This window comes from Musa acuminata, chromosome BXJ2-8 (genome assembly GCF_036884655.1).
Source record: "Musa acuminata AAA Group cultivar baxijiao chromosome BXJ2-8, Cavendish_Baxijiao_AAA, whole genome shotgun sequence".
Classification (NCBI taxonomy): domain Eukaryota; kingdom Viridiplantae; phylum Streptophyta; class Magnoliopsida; order Zingiberales; family Musaceae; genus Musa; species Musa acuminata.
The window spans coordinates 12,482,888-12,495,027 of NC_088345.1; the positions used below are offsets into that span (position 1 = coordinate 12,482,888).

Below are 12,140 nucleotides of genomic sequence, written 5' to 3' on the forward strand. Positions count from 1 at the left end.
AAGCTTGCTTCGGAGTGGAGTGGCGTGGCGCGCTTCCCTTTTCTCCTTTAATGCAATGGGAGTTGATGTCTAACATCAGCTACAGTGATTGATTGTCGATCGACTGATACCAACACCAACCCAAATGTCAGTCGACTCTTTTATGAGATTTATCCTTAGAAAAGCTTAATCGAAAGAGACAATGAGACGAGAAAAATGTATTGACATATATTTAGTTAGCGTTGCCATTATCGTCTTCTAAAAGAGAGAAGAAAAGATGGAAAGAAAGAAGCCATCGGCACATCGATGATCTCAATCCCCAACGAGACAGACTGAGTGGAGAGACAGCCAACGCAATGGACGCTTGACGAGCTTGGCTGCACTCATTCACAGCCACCGAGACGGGGGTATGATGAGTGCGTTCACGTGTGCATGTCCCCGGTGTTGGCGTGCAGGCCGTGGAGTGCATCGAGGCCGGAATCCGTGTTCTTGGGACGACACCCCACCGGCCTCCGCACATGAACAGCTCATCTCCCTCTCCCCACCCCCACCCCCACCCCTAAACAAATCAACCGCTTCATGTACTACGTGTTCGAGTTGCTGATGGAGGAAGTCACTGCCGACATCGATCCCAATGATCAGATCGCCCACGCTTGCGCCGCCGCACCAGGAGATGAGAATGGGTGTTCATATGAGGTGCTGCTGCTGCTGCTGCATGCAGAAAACCTACCACTGGGTTGACCCGACACAGCGTGCATGTACGTTTAAGATTTCCATTTCTGTGTCCACGAGTCGATGTTCCTAAGATTTGCATTTCATATACTGGTCAAAGGCAGGTGAACAGCTTCATCGATCACGGATGGCGAGACAACTGGCCCAGCCATTTGAGCTAGTGAAGGACCACATGATCCTGGTTGACTTTTTTCTCTCCTCGACAAACCATCTTGGATCCAAAGACCATCCTAACTCCTGTTCTTGGGCATGACGGCAGATGACGCTCATGCAAACGCATCCAACCCACCTACCGGTGCGGGGTTCTTTAACACCGAAAAATTATGTGAAAGATAAGATAGACTAAACTCCACTGTGATGTGAAGGAACCCTTTTGTTTTTGACTCCTGACCCGAGGAAGAAAATGCATCATCATTTGTTGGTACACGAATGAATCTTTCCCGATTTATTCTACGCCAACCAATGAATTCATGTGATCTTAATTCGACGCTATGTCCGAAGCACAGCAGCCGAAGTCTTCTTAATTTAAGCGACAAATCCTTTCGGATAAGCATGACCTCAGAAGTCTTGTTCTACTCGAGTCATCGATCGGAAGAGGACAGATTGTTCTGCTGTCGTTGTTTCACGATCGACTTGTTCTCTGTAAATTGACGTGGAGCTCTGATGAATCTCAACTCTATTTGTGTTCTTTTTTCTTTGGATTCGATTGGATTAAATTATCCAGGAAATTATCGGAACTATGGGGTGCCGGCGGAGCAACGCAACTGAGGGACAGAGATTCCCGGGGACGGGCCCGACGGGAACGGGGGATTCCCGCGGGGCTGGGCCTTCTTCCACTCATGGCGCGACGCGCGGGCCGTGGCGCCGACGCATGGCGTCCTTCCCACGTGGCTCGACTGCGCCTGACGCATTCGTCTCGTAGCTGTCAAACCGAACCCACCACGGCAATTTGTGGATAGATAATGACCGGGGTGTGGCCCACCGACGGGCGCAACGTTAGCGGGGACGACCGCGGGGGCGGTGCGCGTTGACGCTAAGGCATCGGAGATGGGCTGTCGTCTTCCGCCCCCGCCGCCCCCGCCGCGGGATCCACCAAATCTGTCTCCTTCGGAATCGATTCGTCGCCGATCCCCTCCTCCATTAATCGCCGCACTTCTCCCACCGGTCCGGTCAGCAAAGCGAGCAGAGGCTCGTCCGCAACAACATCAAACCCTGGAATGAGCTTGAACTCGTTCCGAGGCATTAGGCATCGGTGGAAGACGACAACAGCTCGATAAATGGATGGATTGATTCCATCAGTCGATTTCTTTGATGTCCTCCTGTTTCATCTTGTCCGTTTAGCGCAACACGGCAAGCTGTGGTTGGCCGCCTTCATGATGCATGCAGCTCACGGGATTAGAATCCAGTGCTGCGTTTTGTTGTCATCTTCATCAGCGAGAATCTTGGAGCGAACAGGTCGCATCAGCAGCAGCTTCCCAACATTTCCAAAGCAACAGTCTTCGCCGAAGCCGGAAGAAATCGATTGCATGCTGCTTCTGTCGATTGTTTAGTAATCTCTATTGCATGCATGCTTGATTTTGTCTGACTTATATATATTATTCATGGAAACTCGGAAAAAAATCGTAGGCAAAAGCCACAGTTTTGCACGCTGGGAAGACGTCAGTGGCAGTGTTGTAAAAAGAGATAAACACGGAGGCGGAGTTCGCAGAAGGAAGCGCGGAGTCGCCGAATCGTCCGGATCGGCGAGTAATAGGCGACGCGGTCGCGTCGAGAATTCCGTCATCGGACCAAAAGATCGGGGGTGGAATTAATGACACGCGTCGCCAAAAGATTCCCTCTTGGAAGACGTCAAATCCAACGGTACAGACACCTGATCCTGTGACACGCGTCGCCAAAAGATTCCCTCTTGAAAGACATCAAATCCAACGGTACAGACACCCGATCCTGCCCCTCGGCTCCCGTCTCCCCTCTCCCGCGCTTGCATTCCCCGACTACAGTATCCACAACGGGGACGTCATATGAAATTAAACCCCCTCAATAAAGAATTCCAATTTGATTTCTTTATATAATAGATTGGATTCTTTTCTCTCGCTCTCCGTCTTTCCCCTCTTCGCCCCTTCATTGCGCCGCGACGCAGCGAGAGAGAGAGAGAGAGAGACATATAGAGAGATCCATTTATAATAACAAGGATTCGAGAACGAGGGCGACCCGCGGTGTGCGAAGAGCCTCTCTTTCCATCAATCGCCAACGAATTCGGGTGATTCTTGCTGTAATGGGGAGAATCTAGCAGAGGATAGGGGATAATTGGTGGAAAGATTGCATCTTGCGTTGGATTCGTGGGGGAATAAGTTCCTTAGTCGTTGTTACTTAGGTATGTAGTCTAAACTTGTTCCTTTTATGTGGAGTGGAGAGTTTTGGAGAAGAGAGACGCGAGGATTGAGATTTCATTTTGGTGAATGACATGGATTTTGGATTTTGTAGGGTTTCGGGCCAGTAGGGTTTGAGTTGAGGAAGAAGTCGAGTTGTAATTGTTCTTCTGATCGGATTTTCTTCTTGGAGATCTCAGCGGAGTGGAGACTGGGTTTTTGGAGTCGCTTCGACTTCGAGGAGGCGGTTTTGGGAAGAAGAAGATTTTTTCTTTGCTGCTCCATTCTGTATCTGAAATTTCTGTTCTTTTTCCAGTCGTACCAGTTCTTCTCAGAGCATCGTGAGCGGTCAGACATCAAGTCTGACACCATAGAGCTTGAGGGTTTTTTCCGTCTCATTTCTGTATCAAAAGCCCACCTTGCAGTCTTGTGTGCGCGGTCATGCTGTATCAGTGTCCATTTTCTCTCCTTGTTTCAGGAAGCCTAGTAAAGGAAGGAGTCTTGTGTCGGGAGGAGAATTGGCTTGATTGAAAGGTGAGAATTTTCTTAGGGATTCCTTCTTCTTGGGTGATATCCTTTCCAATTTTACTAGCAGAAAAGTGTCTCTTCTCACAGCATCCTCCGAGGACTAGGTAGAGTTGTTCCCTAGCACTTGCTTTTGGCAAATCCATGAAAGAATCACCTATGAAGGACAACGACAAATGCCTGGACTCCCAGCTCTGGCACGCCTGCGCTGGCGGAATGGTTCAGATGCCTGCCGTGAACTCCAAGGTCTACTACTTCCCCCAGGGTCATGCCGAGCATGCCCAGTCAGCCGTGGACTTTGGGACTTCGCCACGGATACCACCACTCATCCTCTGCAGGGTGACTGCAGTCAAGTTCAGGGCTGATAAAGAGACAGATGAGGTCTTTGCCAAGATCCAGATGGTTCCCATCAGTAACAGCGAGTCGGACTATGGCGAAGGTGATGGTTTGGGTCTTAGTATGAACGGATTTGATGCACAAGAAAAGCCTACATCTTTTGCCAAGACACTGACCCAATCGGATGCCAACAATGGTGGTGGATTCTCTGTCCCTCGCTACTGCGCTGAGACCATCTTCCCCAGGTTGGATTACTCCGCGGACCCCCCTGTGCAGACCGTGATTGCAAAGGATGTACATGGTGAGGTTTGGAAGTTTAGGCATATATACAGGGGCACACCACGGCGGCACCTGCTCACCACTGGCTGGAGTATCTTTGTAAACCAGAAGAAGCTGGTGGCCGGGGATTCAATTGTGTTCCTTAGAGCAGAGAATGGGGATCTCTGCATCGGCATCCGGCGTGCCAAAAGAGGTGGGTTTGGTGATGGTCCTGAGACTCCAGGATGGAATTCACCAAGCGAAAGCGCTATCTCTGGCTATGACAGCTTCTCTGCCTTTCTGAGGGAGGAGGAGAGCAAATTGATGAGAGGTACTGGTGGGAATTTTGCCTCCAGCGGGGGTATGAGAGGAAGGGGGCGAGTGAGGGCAGATGCTGTCATTGGGACAGCATCACTAGCAGCTAGTGGACAGCCTTTTGAGGTTGTGTACTACCCGAGAGCCGGTACACCTGAGTTTTGTGTAAAGGCTGCATCTGTGAGAGCAGCGATGAGGATCCAGTGGTGTCCGGGGATGAGATTTAAGATGGCTTTTGAGACTGAGGACTCATCTAGAATTAGCTGGTTCATGGGGACTATATCTTCAGTTCAGGTTTCAGATCCTGTAAGATGGCCTATTTCACCATGGAGACTTCTTCAGGTAACTTTTTATGCAGCATGCATGCTTGTTATGAATTTGTTTCTTCTTTGTATCTCCATTCAGTTTCACATTCATTTTGTTTTTCTTTGCTTAGTTGTCTAAGAAAGATATAATATAACTGACAAAATACGTATTTTTCGATAAAGATATAGTGAAGAAATTCTTAAGGGATATCTTGGGATATCCTTTTCTTATTAAGATGCAATTGTCCATAACTCTTGAAGTTCTTAATTGTGTTGACTAGAATAAATTTTTATTTTCCTTTGTATTGATTATTGAACCCATTTGTTGTCTATAATTTTGTTGTTCTATATAATCTATGATATAGTGGTGTTCCATTGTTGACAAAAGATTATTATCTTTTGTTTCATTTTCAATTCTACAGTCATGTGGCAAATGATAGGGCTTTTATCCCTGGAAGTTGGAATGTGTGATGTGCATGTAATTTGAATGATTCTCTCTTAAAAACAAATCCATGCTGTGTATATGCTTGCGAACATTGATCACTAACCCGGTCAGTCGTTAGATTAATGACATCATATGTCTCCCACGGCTCTTCCTGATCATCATCCTGATGGTTTTATTAGTTGTATTATAATTTATTGGCGCTAGAGGTTGCATTTATAAATAAAAAAACAGCTCAAATGATGCCATATCTGCTTATTGGAGAAAGAAAAGTAGAGTTCCATTATGGTTATCTTTCGTAACCTGGGGTCCTGCTGATGAGCATGAACAAATCTTTGGTTCATTTGCTATAATAAATATGAACTCATAAAAACCTCAAATTGTGCTTCCGTGATTTCTGTCAAAAGTTTGATGGTTATTTGAAACTGCACTCGACAAGTGGTACTCTCACTTGACGGTGTATGTGTGTTTTTCAATTTGAGTATTCTGATTGTCCCTTGAAATGGATTTACAGGTGCAATGGGATGAGCCAGACTTTCTACAAAATGTGAAGTGTGTGAATCCATGGCTAGTTGAACTGGTCTCACACATGCCAGCCATAAATCTTGCACACTTTTCACCGCCCAGCAAAAAACCACGGATCCCTCAACACCCTGATTTACCCTTTGAAGGTCAATTTCCAACTCCAATGGTCGCTCGAATCCCCCTTCGGTCCGGCGACAGCCCCTTTTGCTGTTATTCTGACAGCGCTCCTGCAGGCATACAGGGAGCCAGGCATGCAAATTTTGGTCTACGAAATCTCCACCTTAGCAAACTGCAGATGGGTCTATTCCATGCTGGGCTTCACCGGGTTGATCAAGCCACTCCAAACTCAAGGATATCCATGGGTGTTATTGTCGGCAATCCCACCGTTGATGATGACTTGTCTTGTTTGCTAACAATTGGTCATCCTTCTCAGAACCTGAAGAAATCATGTAATGGAAAGCCACCACAACTGGTGCTATTTGGGCAGCCAATTCTCACCGAACAACAGGTATCTTTGAGCGAATCTGAGAATGTAGTCTCCCTTGGTGCGACCGGAAAAAGTTCAACAGGTGGGGATCTCAAAAAGACAACATATGCGTCTGGTGGTTCTGGATATGCAATAGATCGGAAGGGGTCTCCTGAAGCATTCCCAAGTTACAGGGATCATCGAGCTTCAGAGCTTGGTCTTGAGTCTGGGCATTGCAAGGTTTTTATGGAATCTGATGATGTCGGTCGCACTCTTGACCTCTCAGTCTTTGGCTCATATGAGGAACTATATGGGAGGCTTTCTGACATGTTTGGAATTGAAAAATCGAAGATGATGAACCATGTGTTTTACAAGGATGTGGCTGGTGCAGTTAAACACACCAGAGATGAACCATTCAGGTGAGGACCTCAATCACAGTTTTTGCAATTTTCAGGAAGACAATCTCTTTTACTTGTAGGATGTTATCCACTAATCCCCGCCTTTTTCTAGTGTAATTTCGCCTCATAATTTCTTTTAGCGAAATCTGGAAGTTTTCAAATGTTTTATTTCATTTTCTTAGCAACCTTGTGTGTCGTCAGCTTCATGAAACAGATTATGTAGATCTTTGCCTGTTTCACGCACATCGTATGTTATTATATCTGAAATTAATGATGATCAATCAATTCCTATGCCTGTTGTAAAACATTTCATGCAGCTGAGCATGTTTCTTCATCATACACCTGCGGTTTGCTAGATGTAAGTTGTGGCATCTAGGTGTTCATGAGAACTTAACATGTGCTATTTCTTATGGGAAATAAGCTAAAAAAAATTATTATTTCATGTGTTGTAGTGACTTCATGAAAACAGCCAGGAGGCTGATGATATTGACAGATTCAGGAAGCCGATGACCTAGCAAGGTAGCAAAGGTCTCTTGCCAATCGTACAGTCGAACTAACAAGCCTCTTATTGAAGTACCAAGATCATAGGCACTTCATTCTTGGATGTTATGTAACGTAAGTCAGTTTTCCGAATCAATTCCCAGCATGATCTTCTTTGCAATTGAAGACTAGATGGGATAATGTGTTGTTCTTGTTAGGAATTGCTACCGTAAGTGCTTGTGCTATTAAAAGCTCCAATATATTTTGTTTTCGATGCATTTGGGAAAAAAACTAATTGCCATGGTGTCACGGACAAAATTCTAAACGGGATGTTTGATATAATACTAATGTATGTCCATGTTTTTTTGGTTTGTTCATGCTTTGCACAGTATGTAGAGGAACGATCGAAGGCTTAACAGATTGAGTTTGGTGGTCTTTTTAGGCTTGTAAATAAATGTTGTGTCATGTAGACACTTGTGAGAGATATTTGGTCTATAGTGGATCATTTTGACTTTTTATTGTGTAATCGTTTAGAGCTTGTAAAGTCTGTTTGTAATTTGCATTGGCTATGAAGTGTTTTCTGAAATGATTGCTTGTGGATCTCGAGTGAGGCGCTTTCTCTAATTCGTTTTTTTTTTTTGTAGGTCCTAAGGGATCATGGGAGGTTTTGGGGAGGTTGACCTTTGCGGATGGACACGCAAGGGTGTCGCACGACTTAGACAAAACCAGCTAAGTCCGTGACAGATGGTATCAGAGAGGGACAAGCACTCAAAGAAACACTTGACATGCCAACGTGGGGGATCTAGTTGGGTTGTGTTGAGGGCAGTCAGCACGCGCGACCATTTGGGGAAAAACGGGCATGGAGATGTAGGGAAAATGAGTCGCTCGGAGGAGCGGGCATTTGAGATTAACATTCAGAGGAATGACCAACCCTTCACCGCAAGAGGCTTGGAAGAATGCGTAGCGCACAAAGGTTGGAATGGCAGAGTTCGAGCTACGGCTCGACATTGACAACTATACTTGATGGTACTCAAGGCAAGCGAGGTGCTTGGTAAAGGATGAGACCATGTAAGGTAGAATGTGTTGTTCAACGTTCGAAAGAGTTGTGTAAAGCTTACAAAGGTAAGGGGAATTGCTAACTCGAAGAATTCGATACTCATGCAAAGGCTTGTATGCGGACGATGGAATGTTCGCGGCCATCCTAAGGCGATCGAAACTCGATGCCATGGATCATTAAAACTTTCTCTTCGGCATGAGAAGGATACGCCCGTAGGAGGCTGAAGTGTGCAGTAAGTTTAGCATGTTGCTAGAACTTGAGTGGTGCAGCGGGGGCTGTATTGACGTGGAGTTGCAATCTAGCAAGTGCGTTTGCAAAAGACAGAACAATGCACAATTTGTTCAGCAAGTCGGAGTAGTCCAAGGGGATGGTGGTCTCCGAAGCTTTCAGAGGGAAGGAAACGAAGAGAGATATTGCTCCAACGGGATAGATACCCAGGAAGGATAAGTCTCGGCTCTTTAGAGGAAGAATCACGTGCAACTCCACGAAGCTCAATGGACCGAGTGAGTGGCGAGGAGTCGTCGCATGATCTCGCTTGAGAGAATGCATTGGTGGATGCATTACGAGATAAAGTGGGGGAGCGACCTAAGGCAACATAAATGAAGGCACACTTGGAGTCGATATAGAGATCATACTTAATGGAAGGCTGACTCGTGGAATGGTGGGCGCGAGAGCCACCATCAACTCAATGCAAAACGAGGAGCGGAGCAACTGGGGTGTAACTTGGCGAAGCACCCAAGTCGCATGAAGGGAGCCAGCATAGAAGATGAAACATGGAGCGGAGGCACAGAGCTTTCCTTGGACAGAGGTCAAGTACATGAACTCTTGTAGAGGCAAGAGAGGGATCATGTCGTTCCATGGGTCCTTCATTCTGATGGAGTAGGCTCATCCTGTATGGTGCTAAAAATAAAGGGAGCTTCGAGGCACATGCACTTTACCTCAGTGAAGCATTTGACGGGGGAACTGAGATGACTCAACTTGCGGAGGCAAAGTTGGGATCATAAGGCCTTGGCACGGGGCAAGAGGATGCGGAGGCGGGTACTCTTGAAGAATATACCGCAGTGTTGCCATTCAAGTTGCCATGAAGGAAGCGGTGCACAACAGAGATTGTGCTAGTGGGGGGACAAAGGCCTAGGATCCAAACAATGGTGCACTATTTTCAGCAAAGTCGGTGGACTTCGGGAGCTACTAGGCGACGAACTATCCTAGAGCTGTGCTTCATCTAGATGTGACCCAAGAGCGGGTGGATGAAGGTCGATTGCCAAAAGAGCGAACACAATCAAATGTGGAAGAGGCCTTACGATACGTTGGCAGAGGCCACACATGGAGGGATCACAATCCGAGTTCATCCCACAATGATCAAAATGTAATGAAGATGTCACCAGGAGGCGACATGGTGTAGCGGATCATGGTGGAATAGTTCGTGGCAATGCAATACACATAGATTGTAGTCTCGTGAGGGACTATATCATACGGAGGTATGATCGGGAGCTACTGGGAGCTCCACTTCGGTGAATAACACGATGACAAGAAGGGCTATGGATTCAAGGAGTGAAGACCATGGTATCGTAGAGGCGGGTCTTCCGTGCGTGCATCGAATTTTGCATCGGATTAAAGTCTTGGTCATCAGCATATGAGGGATGTGTACTACCGAGGGAAAAGTTTGAATGCAAGTACCAGTGAGTCCCAAGGGAGGGACTTGATCATGCAAAGGTATTATCGAAGTAGCTGGTTAGTTGGACTACTCCAAAGCCCATATTCGCTTAAGGGAGCACAATAAGTCAAAGGACAAGGTCGAGTAAGCAAACGTTGCTACTAAAGAAGCTAAGGAGAATAGAATCAGTGTGAACCCTGCAACATGATGGCAAAGACCATGCATGGGAGTTGCAGTCTGTCTTTCCATCGACCAAGGGGAACTGCTTGGAGAGCACAGAGGTGTTGAAGCAAAGGGTCGAAAGGGGCGAGGAAGCGACGACGAGTCCAGAGGGACTTAGCTACCCAAAAATCAAGCATCGGTTAGAATGGAGGTGGACTCGAAAGAGTGCCATAGTGTCATAGAGGCAGATCTACCGATCGTGAAGAAAGGGATGCAGATATGAGACGACGGATAGTAGGGCTATGGGCATGACAATGCCATGGTATCGTAGAGTCGGGACTTCCACGAAGTCATCGATCCCTTGCTCTCATGGAGGGAGAGCGTTTGGCTGTGAAAGGGGCCGAGAAGGTGGAGCATACGGAGGCAAACTCCAAGTACCAAGACAAGGCTGAAGGGCAGAGGCAAAGGAACTTCGTAAGACCGGTGTCAATGAGCTTCTCATCAAAATAACTGAAAGTGAAGGACTTCGAGTCGTGCAATAGTGCACGAGCAAGGAACGAAGCAGGCAGTACGCGATGATATACCTTTGCTACTCAGTGGAGTAGGCAACAGAGTTGATGGAGAAGACGGTACAATCCCAGAGGCGACCAAACTATTAGAGACTTACTCCAAGTTGGGGTGAAAAGTTCTTGCATTCCAGAAGTTCGATGTCATTGAGAAGGTGAATCACAGTAGCTAACTCAACACAAGAAGTGCAAACACTTCAAGTGCTTCAGAAGTGTAAGCAAAGAGCAGGCGAAGGCCAGTAACCAGCTCGATGCATGAAGTACAACCCTCGAGGAGGTGGGCGAAGTCAAGAGGCCAATCCCACACTAGAGTCAGAGTAATTGGCGAGTTGAAGCAGTATAGCGGATCAAAAGTTCGACTACTCAACAACAGCAACATAAAGCAGCTAGGAGCCAAGAGGCGCATTGTAGCTGGAGCAGAAGATTAAAGACTCAGCAAAGGCGAGGAGTTGCAGTGTCGACAAAGGCTTCGATGAGGACGTCGAAGGAATAAGTGGGGGAGAATATCACAGAAAAAATTTTAAACAGGATGTTTGATGTAATGCTTATGTATGTCTGTGTCTTTTGGTTTGTTTATGCTTTACACAGCATGTAGAGGGACGGTCGAAAGCTTAATGACCACATTTTAGCCTCCAATTACCACCACTGCTATATATCCAACTCGAGTTGATGCTTGAAGTTGCTGATTCTGATGGCTTTATCCAACCAATTTTGCTCATCGTTTCAGAGATTTTGCCTGATGCATGCTGATGCAACAGAGAAGTCGTGTTCCACTGAAACAGTGTATGCTCATCTCTCCCGGTAGACAACTTTAATGCAACGGGAAAAAAAAGTATCTGCTGAAAGAAATGGAGCAACAGCCTGTAGAAGAAAACCTTTCTTCTTCCTCGTCCGATGCAAACCGCATCGTAAGTTGTTTGTAAAAATGGGTCCTTTTACTGGAATTTAAGTTTGCATTGAAAATAGAAGCTGCTCCCCTCCCTCCATTTGTATTCAAGCATGGATTTGAGTCAATTTGTGCTGATAGCCGATTTGAGTTGGCTCAGTAACTCTGAAATGTACCGTATCGGCAATCCTTTATGGTGGTGGTGTTGATTTCGGTAGCAAAATATCGTTGCCAAATATGTAGTTTTTGTGTTTGTCTGTTTATTTTGTACTATCATTCTCACCAAGTTTGGTGTTTAACAAGCTGTGAAAAGAAATGTTGCTTCACAAGAAACTTGGGAGCACTTTACTTTTGTTATTTGTTGCCGGAAACAAAATTCATGCACTTTAATTTTCGATCTCGAATCGTGTGGGGAATTCTACTGTATATATTCATATGCCTGAGACTACAAACTTGGATCATAATCATCCAATTATATTTGATGATAAAAGTCAAGATATAATCTGATACCCTGATATTGTATTCTTCTTCATCGTCGTCATTAAAATCCAAGTCGGATCGCGAAGGATCAATCATCTGTCTTTCACATTTAAGTTAATTTAATTTATTTCTCATGTTAATCCTAATTTCACGATTGATTAAATAATCTTTTAAAATAAATAATAAAAAATTAAATAATCTTTTAGTA

The 12,140-nt window shown here is 45.8% G+C and overlaps 1 protein-coding gene across 7 annotated transcripts; it reads left to right on the top strand.

Annotated features, from left to right (window-relative positions):
* Positions 1-2,760: 2,760 nt before the first annotated feature.
* LOC103994970 (auxin response factor 18) lies at positions 2,761-11,681 on the top strand. 7 transcript variants are annotated; one of them, XM_065121053.1, is made up of 6 exons: positions 2,761-3,082; positions 3,193-3,611; positions 3,693-4,853; positions 5,773-5,929; positions 6,017-6,668; positions 7,100-7,713. In XM_065121053.1, exons 3-6 carry the CDS (start codon positions 3,747-3,749, stop codon positions 7,155-7,157), a joined length of 1,974 nt encoding a protein of 657 aa, XP_064977125.1. In that variant the 5' UTR covers positions 2,761-3,082; positions 3,193-3,611; positions 3,693-3,746; the 3' UTR covers positions 7,158-7,713. The 7 variants fall into 7 exon arrangements, 5 of the variants coding, with proteins under 5 accessions (XP_064977125.1, XP_064977124.1, XP_064977120.1 ...); XR_010489348.1 differs by adding an exon at positions 7,772-11,277 and having other exon boundaries at positions 2,764-3,082; positions 5,773-6,668; positions 7,100-7,262; XR_010489347.1 differs by having other exon boundaries at positions 2,764-3,082; positions 5,773-6,668; positions 7,100-7,356; positions 7,517-7,713.
* Positions 11,682-12,140: the final 459 nt, after the last annotated feature.

What these genes read in the sequence shown, in the direction of transcription:
- LOC103994970 (XM_065121049.1), top strand. Translation starts at nt 3,747, where the DNA reads ATGAAAGAATCACCTATGAAGGACAACGACAAATGCCTGGACTCCCAG. An exon ending in CACCATGGAGACTTCTTCAG is followed by an intron (nt 4,854 to 5,772) that starts GTAACTTTTTAT and finishes ATGGATTTACAG; the next exon opens with GTGCAATGGGATGAGCCAGA. An exon ending in ACCAGAGATGAACCATTCAG is followed by an intron (nt 6,669 to 7,099) that starts GTGAGGACCTCA and finishes CATGTGTTGTAG; the next exon opens with TGACTTCATGAAAACAGCCA.